At 66.7% G+C, this 22,059-nt stretch overlaps 4 protein-coding genes across 8 annotated transcripts; 2 read left to right on the top strand and 2 right to left on the bottom strand.

Annotated features, from left to right (window-relative positions):
* Positions 1-180: 180 nt before the first annotated feature.
* CYB561A3 (cytochrome b561 family member A3) lies at positions 181-4,419 on the bottom strand. 3 transcript variants are annotated; one of them, XM_076343698.1, is made up of 6 exons: positions 4,233-4,413; positions 1,836-2,041; positions 1,562-1,770; positions 1,335-1,489; positions 913-1,069; positions 181-751 (listed from the first exon to the last, which is right to left on the bottom strand). In XM_076343698.1, exons 2-6 carry the CDS (start codon positions 2,017-2,019, stop codon positions 728-730), a joined length of 729 nt encoding a protein of 242 aa, XP_076199813.1. In that variant the 5' UTR covers positions 2,020-2,041; positions 4,233-4,413; the 3' UTR covers positions 181-727. The 3 variants fall into 3 exon arrangements, with proteins under 3 accessions (XP_076199813.1, XP_076199814.1, XP_076199815.1); XM_076343699.1 differs by lacking the exon at positions 4,233-4,413 and adding an exon at positions 3,533-3,570; XM_076343700.1 differs by lacking the exon at positions 181-751 and having other exon boundaries at positions 922-1,065; positions 4,233-4,419.
* TMEM138 (transmembrane protein 138) lies at positions 3,756-6,947 on the top strand. The gene is made up of 5 exons (XM_076343701.1): positions 3,756-3,781; positions 4,896-5,131; positions 5,211-5,382; positions 6,355-6,430; positions 6,550-6,947. The coding sequence occupies exons 2-5, from the start codon at positions 5,004-5,006 to the stop codon at positions 6,660-6,662; spliced, it is 489 nt and encodes a 162-aa protein (XP_076199816.1). The 5' UTR covers positions 3,756-3,781; positions 4,896-5,003; the 3' UTR covers positions 6,663-6,947.
* A 405-nt stretch (positions 6,948-7,352) lies between these two features.
* TMEM216 (transmembrane protein 216) lies at positions 7,353-8,754 on the top strand. 2 transcript variants are annotated; one of them, XM_076343704.1, is made up of 6 exons: positions 7,353-7,386; positions 7,557-7,658; positions 7,768-7,860; positions 8,061-8,262; positions 8,386-8,443; positions 8,588-8,754. In XM_076343704.1, the coding sequence occupies exons 1-5, from the start codon at positions 7,374-7,376 to the stop codon at positions 8,399-8,401; spliced, it is 426 nt and encodes a 141-aa protein (XP_076199819.1). In that variant the 5' UTR covers positions 7,353-7,373; the 3' UTR covers positions 8,402-8,443; positions 8,588-8,754. The 2 variants fall into 2 exon arrangements, with proteins under 2 accessions (XP_076199819.1, XP_076199818.1); XM_076343703.1 differs by having other exon boundaries at positions 8,386-8,754.
* Positions 8,755-10,645: 1,891 nt separating this feature from the next.
* Positions 10,646-21,990, bottom strand: CPSF7 (cleavage and polyadenylation specific factor 7). 2 transcript variants are annotated; one of them, XM_076343683.1, is made up of 10 exons: positions 21,981-21,990; positions 21,085-21,203; positions 14,925-15,143; positions 14,205-14,308; positions 13,693-13,838; positions 11,695-12,103; positions 11,465-11,583; positions 11,182-11,350; positions 10,860-11,033; positions 10,646-10,726 (listed from the first exon to the last, which is right to left on the bottom strand). In XM_076343683.1, the coding sequence occupies exons 2-9, from the start codon at positions 21,136-21,138 to the stop codon at positions 10,865-10,867; spliced, it is 1,389 nt and encodes a 462-aa protein (XP_076199798.1). In that variant the 5' UTR covers positions 21,139-21,203; positions 21,981-21,990; the 3' UTR covers positions 10,646-10,726; positions 10,860-10,864. The 2 variants fall into 2 exon arrangements, with proteins under 2 accessions (XP_076199798.1, XP_076199799.1); XM_076343684.1 differs by lacking the exon at positions 21,981-21,990 and adding an exon at positions 21,942-21,964.
* Between the last annotated feature and the right edge of the window lie 69 nt (positions 21,991-22,059).

Genomic DNA, 22,059 nt, shown 5'->3' with positions numbered 1-22,059 from the left:
GCCCACCCCCCCTTTGTCCCCAAGGATGCGGGTGCGGGAGCGCCGCAGAAGCCAGCGGTTTATTACGTGTCCACGAGGGCCCCAGGAGGTTGCTCGGCGGGTCCCTCCACCCGCACCCGCGGGCCGGAGGGAGAGGTACAGGCAGCCCGCTGAAGGGCAAGGCACGGTGCGAGGGTCCCCGCCGTCCCGAGCTGCGCCCCCACCCCCACGCAGAGGAGATGGTCCCGGGGCAGGGGGGGGCAGCAGCGCTGGGCAGGCACAGGGGTGCTCCTCCGGTGGCTTCTGACCCGACGAGGCTCTGACAGCTCCGGCCGCTGCGTTGAGGGATGGCACTGCAGGGTCAGGGGAGGGCTCAAGGGCAGCCAGTTTGGCACGGACCGAGGTCCAGGCGCAAGGGGCCAGCTGGACCCGGCAGGAACTGGCAAGCAAGAGGCCCGAGGATGCAGGCAGGAGCATCACACTGCGGCTGCCCTCGTCCTGTGGCAGGCAGGAGGCCAATGCCGGGCCACAAAAGAGGCAAAGAGATGTCCTCGCTGCAGCAACCTCTCTGCCGTAAGGGAGCCGAGCCCGTTCCTCCCCGGGGCAGACGGGCGTCAGGCGCAGACAGCGGGAGCCCCCGGTGAGGGCGAGGCGACAGGCAGAGCAGGCGGGGGAGCGCCGGGTTCGAAGAGCTCAGGGCTGGCAGTCCCGGGAAGGCAGGGAGAGACCTCGGCTGCTCGCGCAGGCATCAGCGCTCGGCGGTGAGCAGGGGCTGTGGGGAGAGTGGCGGTGAGCCCGGTGGCTGCACCCTCTGCCCCCTCACCCCCCACCCCGGGGATGGGCCAGCCGGGGCTGCGGTGGGAGGCAGGTCCCCCAGCTCAGCTCCCCGAAGCCACCCTGCGACCCGGCGGGCCCCCACAGCGGAGCTGGTACCTGGCAAGAGTCCGGGGAGTCGGCGTCGGGGCGCTTCCAGCTTGGCCTGGCCAAGGCGCCCAGCACCAGCACCCCGAAGAGGAGGATCAGGAGCCCCAGCGTGTTGGCAAAGACAGCCTCGGCGGGCAGGCGCTTGTACTCCGTCGTCCCGTTCTTCCTTGGGAGAAGAGGGGCCGAGAGCTTTCCTGGACGTGCCCAGCCTTCCCCTAAGCCCACGCAACCCTGTACCCACCCCGCAGCAGGGAGCTGTGCAGGTTAACCATGCACCTGAGGCGGGGAAATCACCCACTTCCCTTCGCCGTCCCATGCTCGGTTTCACTCGATGCCACTTCTGGCACCGAGAGCCAACGAACAGCCCAAACCACCCCCCTCAGAGCCTCCCTCCCTGCAAGGGCTCTCCCCACGCCCGCCGCGATGCTCACAGGCTGAAGAAGAGCTTCTCGTTGATGCCCGACACGCACGAGGCCACAGACAGCATGAGGATGGTGGAGCCGAAGAAGACGTGGACGGGCTTGTAGAGGGCACGGAGCCAGGCAGGAGCCCAGGGCAGGAGGAAGGCACCGAAGCCGGCCAGCCACTGCAGGGAGGGGAGGGGAGGGTGAGGGAGGCGGCGGGGGGCCGGGGCGTGGGGGGTCGGGGCAGCACCCACCTGGCAGGAGAAGAGCAGCACGGTGGCCAGCCCCAGCCAGCTGTGCAGCGAGTACATGTTGGGCGTCCCGTGGTCGTTGTGGAACCGAAAGACGGCTGCCAGCCCCAGCACAGCCAGGCCGAAGGCCGCCAGGGCCAGGGCACCGTGCAGCACCTTCCAGGGGAGCTTGGGGCCGCTCCAGGTGGAAGGCAGGCGGTACACCAGGGCCGCTGTTGGGCGAGAGGGTCAGGCAGGAGCCGCGCCGGGGTCGCGCCGCGCCACACGCCCCGCTCACCTGCGCCGTACAGCACCACCATGCCTGTCACCATCAGCACCGGGTGCCAGTTGAACGTCTGGGCGCTGCCGTCCAAGGCGAAGCCGCCGCGCCAGTGCTGGCACCAGGCGCTCACGAAGGCCACGCACACGAAGCCCAGGCCGCCCAGGAGGACGCAGAAGGGCAGGAAGGGCAGATCCAGCATCTCCGCGACGGGATGGTGGCGCCTGGGGGAGAGCGAGGCGCCCGCTCAGTCTCCACTGGGGCTCTCCGCCCGCGCCGGCTCTCGCCTGCGCGCAGACACCCCCCAGGGAGGAGCCAGACTGAAAGGGGAACCAGGCACCCCGAGGAGGGGCGGCTCTGGACCAGCTGCTGCCTGACCAGGGAAAGATGCCAGGACTGGAGCTGGCCAGCTGGGGACGTGCAGGGCGAAACCGGCCCCTGCAGAGCCAGGTCCCTGGGCAGCACCCCACCGCGCCGCCCCGGCACGCTGCACCCCAGCGCTATGCCCAGGGAACAGCAGCAAGGGCCCCACAGGGGGTCCAGGTGTCTCCTGTAACCCTGCAGCCACCCCCAGGCCCCCCAGCACCCACAGCCCCCCCTACATCATCCCCAAAACCCCACTCATCTGATCCCTTCCCTCCCTCTCACATATTTACACCCTCTCCGTCCCCCCAGCACCCTCAAACCTGCACCCCAGCCCCGCTTCCACCTCCCCACTGGCACCTGTGCTCCCTCTCAACCACCCACCAGTACCTTGTACCCCTCCAGCTGCACCCACGGCACCGGGCTCGCCCCAGCTGGGTGCGAGAAGGCACCCCTGTACCCCCCTCACCCGGACCCTGGCAGCCCCAGCACCTCCGCTCCCTCCTGCCTGCTCTGGGCCAGCCCTTGCCCCACCTGCTCCACTGGGGTCGGGGAGGACCCGCGGGCAACAGCCCCACAGCCCTGCCTGGGCTGGGCAGCGGGTCCGGCAGGGCCCTGCCCTGCGTGCTGCCCTCAGCCCACGGGGCTCGAGCAGGTGACTGGCAGGAGCGGAGCTACGCTCATTTGCCTGGCGATTTGCATCTGCCTCCAGAAGTAGATATTTATGTCTCCTCCCGGGGCGGGGGAACGGTCCTGTCCCCCCCCAGATCAGCCGCCCCACGGGACTGTGAGGCAAGAGGTGGGTGGGACGTGGCCCCGGCGCAGCGTGGGGATCAACGAGCTCAGCCACCCACTCGCTCCAAGACCTTGCAATGCTCACCACGGCGCTGAGCGGCCCCACAGCTCCCTCAAAGCCTGAGCCCCACGGCTCCCCTGGGCCTGGGGACGTGGGGCCTGACCCCGTGGCTCCCCCAAAGCCTGGGCCCCGCAGCTCCCCTGGGCCCCGCAGCTCCCCTGGGCCTGGGGACGTGGGGCCTGGGCCCCGCAGCTCCCCTGGGCCTGGGGACATGAGGCCTGGCCCCACGGCTCCCTCAAAGCCTGGGCCCCGCGGCTCCCCCGGGCCTGAGGACACAGGGCCCACTACCACGGCTCCCACAACGCCGGGAACACGGGGCCCGGCCCTACGGCTCCCCCGGGCCTGGGGACACGGGGCCCGGCCCCGAGGCTCCCCCGAACCCGGAACACGGGGCCCCGCTGCCCCTCCCGGCCCCGGGAACACGGAGCCGACCCTCGCAGCTCCCCCGGCCGCGGGGACGCGGGACGCGGGACCCGGCCTGGTCCCGGGGCCGTACCTCAGCCCCGCCCGCCGCCCGCCGGGCCCCACCGCCCCCTCGGCCTCGCCGGGCGCCTCCATGTTGGACGGCGCCGCTCTGGCCGCTCGCCTCGGTGGTGGCTCCCGCCCAACCCGCCCGGGCCCGCGGCCAGCGGCCAGCGAGAGGCGGCGGGTAGAGCGGCCCCGGCGCCGTTCCTCCAGCCGCGCGCTTCCGCCCCCGCCTCCGTGCCTGCGCCGTTGCCGTGGAGACGGAAGATGGCGGCCGCAGGTCAGCGCTCGGCCGCTCCCGGGGTGCGGAGGGTGGGACGCGGCGGGGACCGCCGGTACCCGCAGCCCCGGGCACCGCGGATTGCCTGTGCACCGGCGGGAGGCACGGCGGTCTAACCGGGGCGGCTGCTCGGGGCGGGGGGGGGGGGAGGGGGTCTGGGGGAGCCCCGGTGGCACTACGGCCTCCTTAGGGACTGGGGGCGGGGGGCCGGGGGCTACGTGGGGACACAAGAGGGGACCCGGGGGCCACGCACGGAGAGGACGTCTGCGTGGTGGCTGCGTGAAGGGGGGGGGGGGGGGAGCACGGGACCTGGGGGTGCTGCCCACCCACCCCCCCCGGCCCTGTGGCTCCCATTCAGAGAAGGAAGGCCTCAGCACAGCACTCTCCTGCCAGGACACGGGGGATCCCCCGTTCTCCTGGACCCCCCCCGTCCCCCCGAGCACCACCTTACCTCCCTCTGTGTCACGACCCTCCTTCCCCGGCGCTGCCGTGCCGCCGTCCCCAGGCAACGCAGGCTCCAGGCTGGCTGTCAGCGGTGGGAGAAGCGGGCAGGAGGGCCCTGCCTCCTCGCTTGTCCCCAGACAGCCCCGCTCCCTCGCTGTGTCCTCGTCTCCTCTCTGACCAGCTGCCCCAGGCAGGGTGCGGGGTGGGGCGAAGGAGAACGATGCTGGGACACAGCGTGCCCAAACCTGCCCCCGTAGCGTGGCCTGCTCAGCACTGCCAACGGAGCCATCGGCACCTTTAGGGTTTGTCCAGCGCGAGAGGTGTGAATAACCTGCCCGGACGCTGCTCCCCGGGACTCGCACGTCTCCCTCGTCCCTGAATTTCTTCCCGTCCGTTTCCCGAGATCGGGGCGGCTGTGAGGCTGGAGGGTGGGAGGGAGAGACCGAACCTGAGCCCGCCACATGGTGAGAAGAGAGGGGAGACAGCTTGTTCGTGAGAGCCCAGCCTACAGAGCAGGGGCAGAGCACAGCTCTGCATCGGCGTGCTAGAAGCTGGCAGGAGCTGCTGTCGGTTTGACCCTGCTTTGGGTTTCCTGGCAGAGGAGGTTTGCGAGGTGCAAGGGGGGGGGTGCATGCCGCCCTGCCAAACGAAATCTCCGCTCCCCTTCCAGGTCCCGGCTGTAGGGAGAGGCGACGCTGAGCCCCTCGGCTCCCGACCATGAGCTGGCTCTGCCGCTGGGGATGCCGGGGCTGAGGGCTCCAAGCCCCGGAGAAGGAAGATGCTCCAGACCAGCAACTACAGCCTGGTGCTGTTCCTGCAGTTCCTCCTGCTTTTCTACGACCTCTTCGTCAACTCCTTTTCGGAGCTGCTCCGCACGGCCCCCGCCGTCCAGCTCGTCCTCTTCATGTGAGTGCCAGGCGGGCGTAGCGGGTGGCGTGGTGGGGCAGGAGGGCTGGGGTCTCACCGCGTCTCTCTCCTCCTGCAGCATCCAGGACATCGCTATTCTCTTCAACGTCATCATCATCTTCCTCATGTTCTTCAACACCTTCGTCTTCCAGGCCGGGCTGGTCAACCTCCTCTTCCACAAGTTCAAGGGGACCATCCTGCTGTCGGCGGCCTACCTGGCGCTCAGCATCTCCTTCCACATCTGGGTTATGGTAGGCTGGGGCGGGCTCGGGGCTGCCGGCTTCTCCCGAGGGCAGGCAGCACGGGCAGCGGTCTGCTTGCTTTGCTGGCCTCAAGCCCCTGCTCCCTTCAGTCCCTCTCCCGTGAGAGGAAGGCCACGATCTACCACCACAGGGACAGTTCGGTGTCCCCCTGCGATTCCCTGTGCGATACCCCCCCCCCCCGTAGGCATTGGGCTGGAAGGGAGCTGCCCCCGTGCCGGCCCCTTCCCTGAGGGCTGTGACCTGCTGGAAAATCCTTTCCCCAGGGGAAGCCCAGCAGCTCCGGCTCTGTGCTGGCACAGAAACCCACGCTGGGGTAATCCCCGCTGAAGTCCGTGACAGCAGCTCCTGGTTTACCTGGGATTAATCCCCAGCAAACACCAGCGCTCAGAGCCTGGGGGCAGCCCCCTCCCCGCTGGCATCAAGCAGCGCCGAGGGCTGTCAGGGGTCCTGGCTCTGTCCAGGCAGCATCTTTCCCCTTCTCTCCCTCGTCTAAACTCCCTTCTGTCCCCCGAAAGAGCGGCCCACACGCCCTGCCCAGCCCCTGGACACCCCTCCTCCATCGGGCTCTCGTCCCCGCCCGCCTCCAGCCTCTGAGCGAGGGTCTGTCCCCGCCCCGGGGCAGGGGTAGCACTTAGAGCCGGGCCGGGGGCCGCCCTGCGCCAGGGTGCCCGAGCAGGCAGCCGCGCTGGTGCTGCCCGCGCCGTCCGGGCGGGGGATCGACGGGGATTTGCAAGGATCTGAAGTCTGAAGCTAGAATAGGTCCCGGCTCGCTGGCTAAATCCCCTGAGCTGCTTAACCTTTGAGGTGGGGGGCTGCTCCCCCAGCCGCCGCCGGCGCCCCTGGCCCGGGCACAGCCTCGGGGCCGGCAGCACACCGGGCTGAGGGAGCCTGAGGGGCGGGGTGCTGCCCCCAAACTAACGCAGGGGTTATTTCTGGCTCCTGTCTGTCTGTCTGCCTCAGAACCTGCGGTGGCGGGACTCCAGCCGCTTCGTGTGGACCGAAGGCCTGCAGACCCTTTTTGTTTTCCAGCGGCTGGGTAAGGGCTCGCGGTCACAGGGTCCCTGGCGCGGGGTCCTGCCCCTTTTGGGGAGCCTGGGGGGGGCGAAGGTGGGGGCCCACCCTCACCCCCGCTCCCTCCCTCCCTCCCTCCCGCAGCGGCCGTGCTCTACTGTTACTTCTACAAGAGGACGGCGGTGCACCTGGGTGACCCCCTCTTCTACCAGGACTCACTCTGGCTGCGCAAGGAGTTTGCGCAGTTCCGCGGCTGACGGCTCCCCTCGGGCTCCGGGTGACCCCACCGTCCCTCCCTTTGGCTCCCCGGCAGCCCCCGCCTTCTCTCTGCACCTCACGGGGCCCCGTTGGGGACTGCTCCGCCTCAGCCACCTTCCTCCTCTTCCTCCCCGGGGACCAGCCCTTCCGCCGGTGCCGGCACGGCTCGTGCGGATGCCGGCCGTCGGTGGGAGGCTGGCGGTGCATCCCGGCGCCACAGCCCCTGTTGGGACTCGAGTGTTTTTGTAAACGGCAAAGAAATAAATTGGCTGCGTTTTCCAGTGGCTGCCTGGCATCTCTGCGCCCCGGGTCCCCGTCCCCCCCCCCCAGCTCTTCCGATCCTCCCGGTGACAGCGGCCGCCATCCCGGCAGCCTTACCCCGGCCAGCTCAGCGCTGCGCTTACAGCCGCGGAACAGGGCTCTTCCCACCTTCCGGCGTGGGACCCTCGGCCCAACGTAGGAACGCAGGCAGAGCCGGGGGGCGGCCGGGGCTCCCCGCCCGCCCCAGCCGGGCTCCCGGCCCCGCAGCCCCCCCCCGTGTCCCGTCCCGTCCCGTCCCCCCCCCCCCGGCCGGGCGCGGGACTCGAACCCGCGGCTCAGCGTCCCAGTCCTCCTGAGCCATAGAGAGCGCGGAGAGAGCGGCCGGGCGCCTTCCCGCCCAGCGCTCCCGGGAGCGAGGGCGGCGGCGGCGGTCCCCATGGAGACGGAAGATGGCGCCCAGGAGTGAGTGCGGGGCCGCCGCGGGTGGCGGGGGCCAGGACCGGGGGCGCGGCGGGCCGTAGGGCGGGCCGGGGAGCGGGCCGAGGCACAGCGGGGACCTGGACCGCGTCGGGAGCGGAGTTCGGCGGGGCTGGGGCCGGTCCGCGTCGCCCACGGCCGCCTTACGCCCGCAGGCCGCCAGCACTCCTCGGCGCCGCTGCAGGTTCTGCTCTCACTCAACGGGTGGTACAGCGCTACCTACTTCCTCCTGGAGGCCTTCATCTTCGTGTACAAGGGTGAGCCCCCCCGCCCCGGCCCCCCCCCCAGGGCAGCAGCCCCCTGCCCTCAGGCCCGGGGTGGGCTGTCGGTGCAGGCCCTGAGGGCAGGGGGTGGCTGCGCCCGCAGTGCTGCTGCTGCCGTACCCCTTCACCAACCTGGTGCTGGACGTGGTGCTGCTCTTCCTCTACCTCGGCACTGAGGCCACCCGCATCTTCTTCGGTAAGTCCCGGGGACGGCGGGGCTGGGGGAGGCATCCCCCGGGGCGACACCGGGCTCCAGAGGCCCCGTAGGAACCGCTGGGGCAGAGCCGGGATTGCGGTGGTGCCGTTTACCGTGTCTCCTCCTCACTGCAGAGTCCTGGGGGGGGGGGCCCCCACGGGCCCTGGGGGGGGACACCCCCCTAACTGCATGCCCCGCAGGGTCCAAGGGCAACCTGTGCCAGCGGAAGGTGCCGCTCTCCATCAGCCTGGCCCTGACCGTCCCGGCGGCCGTGATGGCGGCCTATTACCTGCTGCTGCAGACCTACGCCCTGCGCCTGGAAGCCATCCTCAACGCCATCCTCCTGCTCTTCTACGCTGCGGAGCTGCTGCTGGGCGTCCTCGCGCTGGTCTCCTTCTCCAGGTACCGCTGCCCCTCCACGCCGGGCGGGGGGAGCTGGGTAACGCCGGGGCGCCGCAGGAGCTGGCACGGTGAGCCGCCAGGCGGGTTTGGCGCCGACACGTCCCCCTCTTTCCTTCTTCTCAGCGTGGATTCATACTGAGACGCCGCGCCACGCCAAAGGACCAGCCACAGAGCGGCACAGGTACGCGAAGCGGCAGGGAGCCAGCGGCCCCGGCGCCGGCTCCACCGGGCCAGACCCACGCCGGTGCCAGCAGGCAGCCCCTGCCCGCAGGCAGCGCCGGGCAGGGGAGGTCTCCACCCTGCCTGCTCTCCGCTTCGCCCGCAGCACGCGCCAGCGACCTGCCCGGGCAGCACCAACCCGCTGCCACCCGGGACGCGGCCCCCAGGGCTTGTGACGCGCAGGTCAGTTCGAGGTACGGAGAATTATTACTTTTTTTTTTTTCTACTGCCTTCTCAGAATAATTCACTATTTTCCAATAAATGTTTATTTTTACCTGGTGCCTGGGCGCGTGGCTTCCCCCTGGGGCGGCGGGCTGGGCATGAAGCGCTCAGGAGCTTCCGGCGCCGCGCCGTTGCCCCACAGCGCTGCCCTGAGCCGGCTTGGGGGGGGGGGGGGGGGGGCCACAGGAGCCCCTCAGAAGCCTCGGGGAGGACGGTGAGGGTCAGGGACGGCGGGCACAGAGGCACTAACGGTCCCCAAGCCCTGCTCTGCCCTCCCGCACAGCGGCCCTAAAACGCTCCCACCCGTTAACCTAAAAGACGGTCGTAGGGAAGAAACCCGACAGAAGAGCCCCACAGCGCCATATAAAAGATTGACAACGTCATCAAGTTTATTACACAATTTCCAACCTATCAGAAAGACAAACAAATCTAGTCACTGCGAGCAGGAGGGGCAGCGCCTCGCTGGGTGGTTAATAGGGGTTTGCTCTGCACTTTTCCCCGCTATTTGGAAAGAAACTAAAAATTTTTGTGTCGGTAAGTAAAAAAAACAGAACTCTCCCAACCGAGCGCTCCCCCCCGGCACTCACCCGCTAAGCCGGCACCTCATGGTACTTTACAAGATGGAGGTGGGGGTTTTTTTTTTGTGTGTATGTGTGTGTTTGTGTGATTTCACCCTAAAAAGACCTCCAGAGCCGGGTTTCTCCTGTCCAGCAACAGTTCAGAGGGCGACAGCGCCCGGCCGGCAGCCCTGGGGGCTGGCACCCGCTCTAGAAGTCACCCTGTGTCTCCTCAGCTCACCCCGACCCTCCTGGGCTCTCCCTCTCCTGCCAGAGGGACCTGTGCGGGACGGGGCTGGGGGGCTCGGGGGGGGGGGGGGGTCCCGCCTGCCCGCGCACTGCTCTGCGCAGCGGACGGACCCCCGCAGCGTCCCCACCACCCCCGTCTCGGCCCGTGCGACACAGCCGGGCTGCTACCGCGCGCGGAACCGCCGCGCCGCCTGTTAGGAAGGGGCAGCCGGGGGGACGGACGCGGGGACGCAGCTTGGGAAAGGGAGAGCCCCCCCCCCCCCCCCAGCACCCGTGGGGGACGGGGGGGGGGACGGCAGCCGGACGGGGTGGGGGTTGGGGGTCGCAGCCTGCCCTGCCGCGCTCTGCCTCCTCCGCTTCCTCTAAAACAAGGAAAGCGCTGCGGGAGAGGCCGGCTCCGCGCGGGACCCCGCCGGCGCTCCCCTTTGGGAGACGAGCGTGGAGGTGGCAATGCCGCTGCGGCCAGCCGGCGGGGAAACGTCGGGGCAGAGGGAGGGGGCGACCCCCGGGCCCTGGCTCCAGCCTCCCCCTCCCCAGTTCTCAGGCAGAGCCGAGAGGGCGAGGGGGGGAGCGCGAGCCCCTGGAGGGGAATCGGCCGCGCTTCCCCTCCGTCAGAGGGGGGAAAGGAGGAGCGTGGCACAGTGTCCTGTGGGACCCGGGGGGGGGCCCCCCCCCACGCTGGGGCGATGGGGACAGGAACGTCCCCAGACGAGGCGAGAGGATGATACGTGGCGGAAGACCCCGTACCGCTTCCAGCGAACCCAGGCACGGGGTTGGGAGCCGTGCGCCTCCAAGCCCCCGCGCCGCACCGGCACGGGGAGGGCTCCATCCCCTCCAGCGACCCCCGGAGAGGAAAGGGGCTCAACAAACCTCCCTCCATGGAAAAAAAGCACCATTTCTCTTTGGGTCCGAGTGTCCACGGAGCGGAGCAGGGCGGCCCGGGCGCGGGCGTTCGCCGCCTCCCTCGCCTCTCCCCGGGAAGCAGCAGTAGCGGTGAGTGCGGGCGAGGGCTCAGGCCCCAAGGCCACGAGGTGTCGGTGAGAGTCCCGCCAGGGCGCGGCACGGCTTTCCTCGGGCGCCCGGGAGGGAGCTGGGGGTGGCGGGGAAGGGGTCGGGAGGGGGGAAGAGGGGGGGGGAGGGTGGAGCGGCCTCGGTCACGTAGTCCTGGTCGAGGTGAGGAGATACGAGTCCATTAAAAACCACTTACTGCCAAACTCCTGCGGGGAGAGACGAGAGGAGCGGTCAAGAGCAGCGCCGAGCACCCTTCCCACCACCTCGGCCCTTGCTCCTCAAGGGTGACCCCCAGAGACCCCACACCGGCGGCGCGGCAGCGCACTGGCAGCAGCTCACCTGTCTCAGTGGTGCCGGTCCCTCTCTCTGTCCCTGTCCCGATGTCGCTCGTGCTCCCGGTTCCGCTCCTGGAAATAGTCCTCGTGCCGATCCTCGCTGTGGAGCAGGTCCCGGTGTCGCCGGCTGCTCTCGCGGGACCGGCTGGGAGAGCGCTCCCGAGATCGGTGTCTTTTCCTGGGGAAAAGAAGAAGAAAAGAAAAAGCTTTCGGTCACCACCGGAGAGGATCTCGCCGGGCTGGGGGCAGAGTTGGCGAGCAAAGCCCCAAGACGGGGTGCAACGAAGCCACCCCCACGGGGCTCCAAGCCCCAGAGCCGTCGGTACCTGGAGGAGCTGCTGCTGGCGCCCGTGCTGTAGGACTTGGCTTCGATGCCGTGCAGACAGTCTTTGAGGGACGAGAGGAGGACGCGGCACCGCTCGTCGTTAGCCACGCGGGACTGCTTGATGACGGCGATGGCCGTGAGGAGGGTCTCGATGGCGTCGCTGTAATCGCCTGGGGGAGCGGAGCAGGGCTGAGGGATGCGGACCTGCCGCGGGATGGGCGGGGGGGGGGACGGGACGGACACATACACGACACACACACACACGGGGACACGGTCACCGTTACCTGCGCTGGCGCCGGACACTGCCTTGGAAATGGCGCTGCTGGAGATCGCCCGGTTCCTGTTCATGATCTCCTCAAACTCCACTTCGCTCACAGGGGGAGGTGGCGGGCCGAGCTCCCGGCTGCACAGGAGGCACACGCGGGGGTTAGCATAGCCCCCCCCCCCGCTCCCCCCCCCCCCCAGTTTGGTACTGAGCAGCACGCGGCCCCCCCACCCCCCCACCCCGTCTCACCTGGTGTGGTTGTAGGGGGCCATGGCCTTGCCGTAGGTGTCCGGTGGAGGACCCAGGGCCGCGTTGGGTGGGGGGAAGAAGGCGGGGTTGAGGTGCAGGGCGGGGGGGACAGCCCCCGGGGGTGGCACAGCCAGGTGGGGGGGCAGTCGAGGCGGCGGGGGCATGAGATGCTGGTAGTGGATGCCGGGCGGGGGCGGGGGGACGCCGAAGCCGGAGGAGAGGGGTGGCGGGGGTGGCATCGGGGGCGGGGGCAGCCCCATGAGGGGCAGGGCAGCGGGGGGGCGGTTGAAAAAAGGCAGGACAGAGGGGGGTTTCTCCACGCGGGCAGGCGGCAAGGCATTCTCCGTCGGCGTGGCACGGCCGTCCACCGAGTCCACGGAGTCCCGGGAGTGGGCCCTCGGCGGCACACCTGCAAGCGGTACAGGAAAGAGCCATGAGTCGCGGCCAGAGGGCCTCCAGGTCTCGGAGACCTCCTCCTCCTCCTCCTCCTCCTCTTCCTCCCCACCCGCAGCGACCAGCGTGAGGACCGTCCTCTCCCGCAGCCCCGTGAGGTCCGGCCTCGGGAGAGCTCAAGGTGCCCAGAGAAAAGATCCAGCCAGCCAAACGTAGCCTCCGCTTCCACGTGCCTCGAAGAGGGTACCAGCTCTCCAGCAAGACCCCGGCTGCCCGCACAGCGCCCCGGGGACGCTCGCTCTCGGCCAGCGTGGCTCTGCGGAAGCCGCCGAGCAAGCGGGTTACAGGGACAGAAGCGAAAAGCCACAAGAAATGGTGAGAGGTCCCAGCAGAGAGGTCGCTGGGTCCCCCGAGTCCCCGAAGACATTAAACGACCCAGAAAGCCCGCGATCCGCACGCGGGCTCAGAAAGGCCTGAGCGTGGAGGAACACGAGGGGACAGCACCCAAGTGCCGACAGCAACGGAGCTGCTGGAGGAAGGAAAACTCGGCGCCCGTCTGCCCCTGAAGAGAGGGACAGGAACCTTTGCTGTGTCCAAAGAGGCTTCGAGGATGAGACAGGAGAGGTACGACGGAGGACACCGCCTCTGCCCGAGCCCCTCGGGGGAGCCACAGCTCCCCACCGGGCCTTGCCGCTCTGACGGCCGTCAAGCAGAGCACCGTTCGGTCACCGGCGCTGCCGAGCTGGCGGCAAGGGTTTACGCAAGCTCAGCCATGCCGGTGGCAAGGCCCCTGGGGTCAGGCTGAAACTCAGCCTCCTCCCCGTGCCCGGCGAGGCAAGGGAGAAGGGAACACGCCCCTGCTCCACCAAAACGCGAGGGCAGGTCGGGACGCGGTCTAACAGCGCATGGCGCTGCCAAGCAGCGGATCACCGCCGGCACCGGAGCCGAAGGGAGGGTGCGAAGGTCACAGCTACCCCACTGCAACTCGGCCAGGGCGCTTAGAAAGAAGGGCTTCCCTTGCGTGAAACGAGCCACGGGATCTACAATGACCACAGCTGGCCAAGACCTCCTCGTACACGCTCCTGCCAAGACAGTCCCTGCGGCTCCGCAGAGCCCCCCGGCACGGGGCTGGGGCGTCACATCGCTGCGGAGTGAGGCGAGGACCACCTATTGCCATTGTAGAAAGCCCACGGCCAGGCCCCAGCTGGAATACTGTGTCCAGTGTTGGGCACCTTACCTCCGCAGGGATGGACAAATTCTGGAGGAGATCCAGAGAAGAGCTACTAATAGATATGGAGGGTCTTAGCTATGTTGATAGGCTGAAGAGCTTAAGCCCATTCAGTTTGGAGAAGAGGAGGAGGAGGCTACGAGGGATCTTCGCAGTGTGTGAGCACCTAAAAGGGGATCATAAAGACTCGGGTCAGGATCTAATCAGACTCAGCAGCAATAGGAAACAACCCCCAGAGTCTCCTGGCAGCGTCCCCCCCACCCCGAGGTCTCGGTGGGTTCGGCCTGACAGCTCTGCTGGGGATCTGCGGGGCCCGCGGGAGCTGCTGCGCAGCACGGAGGCCCCCCCCACCCGCGGCGTGCCTTCGCCTCACTCACGTTTGCGAGCCTGCGCCTCGAACTGTGACAGGTTCTGCCGGGTTGCCAGCCTCACCTCCACCTTGTCCCCGTTGAGGATTTTGCCGGGCAGGAGCTCCAGGAGTTTGTGGACCGAGTTCTCAGAGGCGACCACCACCTCTGCGTACCTGCGGGAAAGCCCGGCGGTCAGCCAGCAAGAGCCGGCCCCAGGCGGTTCAGCCCCTGGTAGGGGGTAGGGACCCCCGTGCCAAACCCCACGGGGCTCCATCTGTCCTCGCTGGCGGAGACCATCCAGCACCGCCTCCCGCTGCCTTCCCTGGCAGCTGAACCCAGCCTGGCGTTGCACGTCCCCTCTTCCCTTTCCCGTGCTGTCTGGGAGCCTCCGCTTTACCATCCCATCTCCAGGCGAGCTGTGCATCACCTGTGCCAGCCAGGAAAAGCACCGGCTGCCCCCTCACTCCCCCCAACACAGAGGACGTGGCCGCGAGGGTCTGGCTCTCCCCCCGTTCCCCCGTGTCCCCCTTGGCTCTCACCCTTTTGACTGGCCATTGGCTCGGTTCTCCGCGAATTTCAGCTCTACTACGTCGTAGACACCGACTGAGCGGATGGTCTGGATCAGCTGCTGGTCAGTCGTCCACTGAGGGGAAGAGGGGAGAGGCCGGTGTCAGCTCACGCAGCCCTTCGCGGGCCCCGGTGCCCCCCCCCTCCCCCCCAGCTAACCCAGGCTCAGGCAGCTGGAGCAGGGCGCTTGAGTACAGACACCCTCAGAGCCCCTACGGGGAGTTTAAAATCAACCTCAAGTCTGAAACAGGCCTCGGGCACGGCTACCGGAGGTGTCTCTGTTCTCTGGACAAGACAGAGCCTTCCCAGAACTGTCCCCGTATCCGTCAACAGGAGAAGGGGACTCGCCCGCGCAGCCCCCAAGAAGGCAGAGCCAGGCAGGGGCAGCAGCCGGTGCGAGGGAGGCACTACAGCCGCTTGCCCCAGCCTGGATCTGAAGCCCCTCGAGGCCACGAATCCCTTTTCCCTGAGGATGGCAAGGTCAAGCCCAGCTCACGACCCGGCTTGGGACACTGGGGGTCAGCGTGGATTGAGGAGGAACAGCACCCCCAAAGAGCCCTGCAGCCCCTCGGGGGTTTCTCTGGAGGACCCTCATCTGCGTACGCACGACAGGAGACCCAAGCTGCCCACGCAGGTGGTCTGGAGACCCCCCCCCCAGCAGGCCAGCACAGCCAGGCAGCGACCCCACTCACCCAGGAGAAGCTGCCCACGTAGACGGCGGCTCTCTTGTTGCGCAGCCCGCTGTACGTGTACAGGATGGCGGGAGATTTGCTGTTGGGCTTGGGGGACGGCTCCTGGCGGATCTCCGGGGGTGCCTCCGAGCTGCTGGTGCGGCTTTCGGGGGGCTGCGAGCTGGCTGCTAACACGTCGTCGTACAGGTCCATCTGATCAGCATTACTGAACTCAGAGTCCTGCGAGGGGAGACACCGTGAGCACCACCACAAGCGGGGAGACCCCGGGGGTGAAGCCGCAGCTCGGGAGGGGACCCGTGGGCTGTTAAGAGCCTAAACGAGGCTCTGGAGGACTGCCCCGTTCCGCTGGAGTCCTCCAACACCATCCAGCAGAAGCCAAACACCAACCACCACAGGAGATGCTTAAAAGTCATCTCACAGGGCCGCTCTGCCGCAAGCGCCCCGCTGTGCCGGGGGCTGCGGACGATCGACGCTGGAGGTTAGGAAGCCCCCTTCACAGTTTGCAAACCGGTCGTCCCAATTCACCGGGAGCCGGCGCGCCCGAGCCCTTTCGAGGCGGCGCAAGCCGAGCCCAAAGGTTTAGCGCCCAAACCGCTTGTCTTGGGTCTGTTCACAGTTCGGTGGTGGTGAATCACTGCCGTGAACGAAGCCACGGCAAACAGGTCCGGTGCCTGTTATCTCTCACGAGCCAGCTCCTCTCGCCCGGAGCCCTGTCCCCTCCCCTCGGTGGCATGCCGCCGTGGCGTGTGTCCTCTTTCAGCGCTTCATTTTTGCAACGACAACTCCTCACGCTTCCCCCCCCCCCCCGGCCCAGCAGACCCCTCTCAGCGCCGCGCTGCTCTTCCCCGTTACTCCGCTGGCCTGCAAAAACACGTCGCGCCCCAGGCTTACGACCGCCCCTCGCTCGTGGAATCCGCCACAGCGTCTGCTCTTCCTCCCGGCCGACGTGGAAACCCCTCTTGCTCACGATCAGCACCGAGCGAGCCCTCTCGCACATCTCCAGTCCGGCCGCCCGGCTCTCTGACCGGCGAAGCATTAACGCAAGCCCCACAACAACGGGATCGACGCCTCCTTTTCCCGGCAAGGAGGATTACTGGTGCCCTGAAGACAGGGCGACAGGCTCTGCTTTGCGATGCTTGACATAACCCCGGAGCACGCCTTACACGCAGGGAGGCAGAAAAAGAGAGGGAACACTCCACGGAGCAGAGCCGTGAGGCTTCACCCCACCGGCCACCTGCGCCGGCTCGATCTTCCTCCCCTCGACTTCAACTAGAATCATAGAATCATAGAATCATTGAGGTTGGAAAAGGCCTCTAAGATCATCGAGTCCCACCGTCGACCCAACACCCCCATGCCCACTAAACCATGTCCCTAAGTGCCTCATCTACTCGTCTTTTAAATACCTCCAGGGATGGGGACTCAACCACTTCCCTGGGCAGCCTCTTCCAATGTTTAACCACTCTTTCAGGAAAGACATTTTTCCTCACGTCCAATCTAAACCTCCCCTGGCACAACTTGAGGCCGTTTCCTCTCGCCCTATCGCTTGTTCCTTGGGAGAAGAGACCGACCCCCACCTCGCTACAACCTCCTTTCAGGTGGTTGTAGAGAGCGATGAGGTCTCCCCTCAGCCTCCTTTTCTCCAGGCTAAACAACCCCAGTTCCCTCAGCCGCTCCTCATCAGACTTGTTCTCCAGACCCCTCACCAGCCTCGTTGCCCTTCTCTGGACACGCTCCAGCACCTCGACGTCCTTCTTGTAGTGAGGGGCCCAAAACCGAACACAGTATTGGAGGTGCGGCCTCACCAGTGCCCAGTACAGGGGCACGATCACTTCCCAACTACGAGCCTTTTGCTTTTCCATCTGCTCCTCCGCTGAGCTCCAGCACACGCCCTGCACGAGCAGAGGACTGGCTCCCCAAGATGTCAGCTGTCCTGAGCGACGAGGCAAGACACAGCTTGCTGCTCTGGGAGGCTACCAGGAAGCAGCTCACCTTTTGTAAGCGCGTGAGGGCAAGAGTTCAGGGGGGGAAAACCAAACGCCCTCGACGGACGAGCCTCTCGCTCCTTGGCGGGCAGACGCTTCGCAACAAGTCCAGCCTGGGGGGGGGGGGGGGGGGGGGGGTTTGCGCACCCACCCTCAAACCCTGGGACGTGCCACCGCAAGCTGACACGTTTTTGGGCCAGCAGAGCCCTCTTCAGGGTAGGAGCTACACACGCCGTCTGCACACAGAGATGCACGCACGCCGTCTCCCCTCCCCTCGGCAGCACAGCCTTTCGCGGCACGAACCAGCCGCCGAGGAAGCTTCTGAGCTGCGAACTCAAGTGTCCTAGATCTGCCTTCCAATTCCCACTCTGTTCCGGGCTATATTTAATTTGGAGTGTACAGCGAGCGCTGTGTTTACTACGGATCTTCAGACTAATTGCTCACCCGGATTCGGCGTGCGCTGAGCAGCGTTTCATGCTACAAATTACTACGTTAGTATCTGTCCCACGGGAGCAACGCGTAGGTCCCGTGCAGCAGAAAAACCAGAGGCTCCGCTCCCAGATTTTTAATTCCAGGACTTCAAAAGGCAGTTTGGACAACATCTTCCGCTAGAGAGAGCGCCAGGTGGTTAAACCCCCTACGCTGTGACGGTCAGGGAGCGGCACGCATGCAACGCGGCCCTTTGTGAGCTCAGGGGAGAGACGGGGAAGGGCGCTCAGCACACGGCTTTCAAAGGGTTGCGGAGGTATAAAAAAATCAAACCATTTTCCCCCCAGACGCCCTTCTTGACAGCAACGTCCATTTCTAAGGCAAGTGGTAACTTCTGCATCCGGCTATTTCGGCTGCGGAGCTGATAAAAAGGTTACAAGAATTTCAACAGGGAGCAGTATTTTTGTACTCATTCTCAAAACAGCTCAACTGTTTGTTTAATCCGCCTCCCACGCTCCTGCCCGCACCAAGCGCCTTTGGGCACGGCCCAAGGCTGGAAGATTTCTGCCCGAAAGTTTCAGAAAGTCGAGAGCAAAAACAGGGGGGCTAGAGGAGAAATCGCTCGGAAGCCCTCAGTTATGCTGCTTAGGGGATGCTTCAGCTTGGGAGTTTTTAAGAGATCCTCTGGGTCCGTTCCGTTTTTGACGCTCTCCTTTAAAAACTAACAGCCCGAGGGGAAGATGGTGTAGAAGTACTCGCGGCCCAAGCGCTCGCAGTCCACTCTGCTGCTCTCTGCCCTTGCCGTCGCACTGAATTTGCGGAGCATCACTGGAAACGCACGGTAGCGAGGGGCTTCTTGCATCCCCCGCCGCCCCGCCAGCTAACACCTTCGCTGCCATTCAAACCCCGACACGGCAAACGCCCCCTGAACCCAGGCGCGACGCCTTGCGAGGTGCACGGGGACGAAGCCGGGCGCCGTCGGCGGTAATTACCACGTGGGCCGAGGGATTTGGAACCACGCTGGCCTCCCTGGCGTGCCACAGGGACCGGGGGGCAGCCGGGGCACCTTCCCACCGCGCTTTGATCCCACGCACGGCGTCGCGCACAGATGAACTCCGGGTTTCTTCCTGCCGCCGCGCAGCCTGAGGCGAGCGAGACGCTGGAGTCGGCAGCCTCGATAATCACTTCCAGCTTGAAGAAGCCTCCATCCGCTCGGCTGTGTCAGAGATCTTTTGTGTACTGTCCCCCAAACCCTCCAGCTACGTCTTTCCGCGCCGTTTCCCGCCGGGCAGCCAGGCTTGCTCCGTCCTCCTCTCGAGGCTGCTTAACTTCTTTACTCCCAAAGATCCCCGAGACCAGACCAGACTCATCAAAGGCCCCATCAGCTCCCCAGCAGACTTCCCCGCGTCAACTCAAGCCACTGCTTTTGTCACCCTTCCCGCTCCAGGCTTCCCGGGGAGGGGGGGGGGGGGGGGGGGGGGGCGAGCCTTCGCGGGAAAGCTCACCTGCAAGCACAGGCAGGACGGGCAGCACCGGACCGTCTCCGCAGAGCGCCCGTGAAGCAGCAGCAGAGTTCTCCTGTTAAGTCCCCCCCACCTGTTTGCCGTTCATCGGTTGTCCTCCGAGACGTTACAGGCTTTCCAACCCGCACCCGCCAACGTCACGGTTCTTAGGGACATGGTTTAGTGGGCCTGGTGGTGTTGGGTCGACGGTTGGACTCGATGACCTTAGAGGTCTTTTCCAACCTCAATGATTCTATGATTCTATGATTCTCCAGACAGTAGATACCGCGTCCGCTTTCGCTGCTTCCCTTTGGAAGTAACTGCCATAAATGACGTTTCCCCGGTTATTCCGTGCGCTTCTAAACTCCAGCCCAGCGACCTCCACGCATTTTCTTAACCTGCACCTTCCATCCTGGTCCCCGCAGCTAGCCAGCTCTCCCTTCCGCTCCCAAGTCCAGGTATACCTATTTCCCCGATCCCGTTCAAAGCGAATTGCGTGAAAACGTACAAATTGAGGCCATTCCCGAGGCAGAGCAGTTCCCTTCGGTCCCAGCACAGTACTAGAGAGTTGAATACAGGGGGAATTGGGTTTATTCCGGGAGTTTTTCCAGGAACGGCGTTGCAGAGTCAGAAGGTGTCCGGGCAGGGCTGCCCGGCTGCTACAGGCAGCACGGCCATTTGCTTTGCGACTCGCCTTTCTAGTGAGGTTCCCGTTATTTCGGCGACGTCACGGCCAGCTTGGACCCTCTGCCCTCCTCCAAGGCAACCGCTCTCAGCGGAGAACTCCCGCTTCTTCCCGGGAGGCTGGAAAGCACCTCGCAGTCCCCTCGCCTCCGAGGCGGTTAGCGCCGTTTCCGCTCTTCCCTGAAGGTCTAACCCACGGCGTATTCTCACCTGATAACCTCCCGCCTCCTCCGAACGAAGGGGTTCGTCACCCTCAGCTCCTCTTCAGCCCTCTTGGGAGCTCACGGCCATTCCTTCCTCCGCGTGCCCTGCTTCCAGTTCACGCGGCTTGCTCTCTAGCGCAGACCAACCTTCCTCCACGGGCTTTCCGCGGCAGTTTTTAATCTTCAGACACTTGTGTTCACACTTGCTCTCCCGGATCCCCAAACTCACGAAAATCTGCTTCTCTAACAGCTACACGCCCCCCCCCCTTCTCTGTCATTTCTTCCCACGAGTCCCAGGCAGCCCCGGGGTGGGTGAGGTGGCATCTCTCCGGCCGCAGCGAGTCCCCGCCACGGCTTCCCAGCCTCGGTGGCCCCGCGGGTTCGGCGCTCTGGGTCCCCTCACTGTGCAGTTTCCCCGGCAGCGCCTCTTCCAGCTTGAATTTCTCATTTCTCCAACCAGGCTGCAACCACCCTCTTCGATCCCCCCTCGCCGCTGCCCCGGCAAATGTTCCGGTCCAAACCCCGCCTCCCCCTCCCAAACATTTTGTGACCATCCGCGTGTTGAACCTTCGGCGAAACCCTTTATTCACGGCTCGAGACGGCAGCCACCAGGATTTCGGAACGGTCCCGGCCCTCTGTTCCCCACAGGGCCTCTCCAGCGCTGCACCGCCCTTTTTCCCAGGCACACCGATCGCACCTTCTGCCTCGGCTCAAGGCGTACGCGCCAGCCGGCGGGGTACGTCCACGCTAACTGCTCCATCGCCTCGCCAACCGGTCGGCTGACGCCGGTTACGGCGCTCTCCCCCAGAAAGGGGGAATCACAGAATCATAGAATCATTGAGGTTGGAAAAGACCTCTAAGATCATCGAGTCCCACCGTCGACCCAACACCCCCATGCCCACTAAACCATGTCCCTAAGCGCCTCATCTACACGTCTTTTAAATACCTCCAGGGATGGGGACTCCACCACTTCCCTGGGCAGCCTCTTCCAATGTTTAACCACTCTTTCAGGAAAGACATTTTTCCTCACGTCCAATCTAAACCTCCCCTGGCACAACTTGAGGCCATTTCCTCTCGCCCTATCGCTTGTTACTTGGGAGAAGAGACCGACCCCCACCTCGCTACAACCTCCTGTCAGGGAGTTGTAGAGAGCGATGAGGTCTCCCCTCAGCCTCCTTTTCTCCAGGCTGAACAACCCCAGTTCCCTCAGCCGCTCCTCATCAGACTTGTTCTCCAGACCCCTCACCAGCCTCGTTGCCCTTCTCTGGACACGCTCCAGCACCTCGACGTCCTTCTTGTAGTGAGGGGCCCGTAAGTGAGGATCTGCAGCCCCAGCCCCGCGGCCGGACGCGCAGCTCACCTGGTTGAACTCCTCGTCGGCGTAGATATCGATCAGATCCACTCCCTCGGACATATTTCCACAGACGGGAGCAGGAGCCCGGGCTGGGACCGGGGCGAAGCGGGAAGACGGAAGGTGCACTGCAGTGGGGCGAGGCGGGGAAGGGGGGGGTCAGCCAGGCCGCTGGGGACCCGCTCTGCATGTCTGTGCCCCCCCCCCCCCCCCTGCAGCCACCCACCACCCCCCCGGAGGGGCCCCCAGCCTCAGCCCGGCCCCACCCGGGGGCCGCAGCCGCCCCTCGCCCTCCGGCCGGGACCCACCCCGGGGGCAACCCCCCCTCGACTACCCCCCCCCTTCGCTGAGGGCCACCCCCGGGAAAGGGGGGGGGGGGGGGGGGGGCGGGCAACGTGGCCCTGATTCCCCCAGACCTGACCGACCCCTGGGGGCAACGACCCCCCCTCGGGGGGCAACCACGACCTGCCCCGGGGGCCACGGCCCCCCCGAGCCCCCTAACCCAAACCCAGGCGCACCGGCCCCCCCCCTCCAGCCCTTCCCCGGTGAACACACACACACACCCCCACCCCCACCCCCCCCGGCAAGCCCCTCCCCAGTGGCGAGGACCCCGGGGGAACCCTACCGCTCCCCCCCCCCCCCCTCCCCGCCCCGGGGCAGCGCCGCCGCCCCCCGGCCCGGACCCCCCCGCCGGGGGCGAGACCGCCATATCGGCCCGGCGCGGCCCGCCCCTGCCGAGCGGCGGGGCCGGGGCCGGGGGGGAGGCAAGGGGTGGGGGGTGGGGGGGCGAGGGGAGGGGAGGGGAGGGGAGGGGAAGGGAGGGGACGGCGGGTCGCGGCCCCCCCCGGCCCGGCCCCGCCCGTTACCGCCAGCAGGCCCCGAGCGCGCGCGCCAACCGCGCTCACCGCCACCGCCAGCGCCGCCGCGCCACGCCACACCCCTTCCGGTTCGCGCCACGCCCCTTCCGGTCCGCCCCGCTTGTCT

This window comes from Aptenodytes patagonicus, chromosome 7, assembly GCF_965638725.1.
Source record: "Aptenodytes patagonicus chromosome 7, bAptPat1.pri.cur, whole genome shotgun sequence".
In the NCBI taxonomy this organism is placed as follows: domain Eukaryota; kingdom Metazoa; phylum Chordata; class Aves; order Sphenisciformes; family Spheniscidae; genus Aptenodytes; species Aptenodytes patagonicus.
Note: the sequence above shows the minus strand (reverse complement) of the source record. Positions and strands in the feature narration are given on the sequence as shown.

What these genes read in the sequence shown, in the direction of transcription:
- CYB561A3 (XM_076343698.1), bottom strand. Translation starts at nt 2,019, where the DNA reads ATGCTGGATCTGCCCTTCCTGCCCTTCTGCGTCCTCCTGGGCGGCCTG. An exon ending in GAGAAGCTCTTCTTCAGCCT is followed by an intron (nt 1,070 to 1,334) that starts GTGAGCATCGCG and finishes TCTTCTCCCAAG; the next exon opens with GAAGAACGGGACGACGGAGT. An exon ending in ACTCCCCGGACTCTTGCCAG is followed by an intron (nt 752 to 912) that starts GTACCAGCTCCG and finishes CTCTCCCCACAG; the next exon opens with CCCCTGCTCACCGCCGAGCG.
- TMEM138 (XM_076343701.1), top strand. Translation starts at nt 5,004, where the DNA reads ATGCTCCAGACCAGCAACTACAGCCTGGTGCTGTTCCTGCAGTTCCTC. An exon ending in GTCCAGCTCGTCCTCTTCAT is followed by an intron (nt 5,132 to 5,210) that starts GTGAGTGCCAGG and finishes CTCCTCCTGCAG; the next exon opens with CATCCAGGACATCGCTATTC. An exon ending in TTTTGTTTTCCAGCGGCTGG is followed by an intron (nt 6,431 to 6,549) that starts GTAAGGGCTCGC and finishes TCCCTCCCGCAG; the next exon opens with CGGCCGTGCTCTACTGTTAC.
- CPSF7 (XM_076343683.1), bottom strand. Translation starts at nt 21,138, where the DNA reads ATGTCCGAGGGAGTGGATCTGATCGATATCTACGCCGACGAGGAGTTC. An exon ending in GCCAATGGCCAGTCAAAAGG is followed by an intron (nt 13,839 to 14,204) that starts GTGAGAGCCAAG and finishes GCTTTCCCGCAG; the next exon opens with GTACGCAGAGGTGGTGGTCG. An exon ending in AGTGTCCGGCGCCAGCGCAG is followed by an intron (nt 11,351 to 11,464) that starts GTAACGGTGACC and finishes CCGCTCCCCCAG; the next exon opens with GCGATTACAGCGACGCCATC.
- TMEM216 (XM_076343704.1), top strand. An exon ending in CTTCATCTTCGTGTACAAGG is followed by an intron (nt 7,659 to 7,767) that starts GTGAGCCCCCCC and finishes CTGCGCCCGCAG; the next exon opens with TGCTGCTGCTGCCGTACCCC. An exon ending in GGCCACCCGCATCTTCTTCG is followed by an intron (nt 7,861 to 8,060) that starts GTAAGTCCCGGG and finishes CATGCCCCGCAG; the next exon opens with GGTCCAAGGGCAACCTGTGC.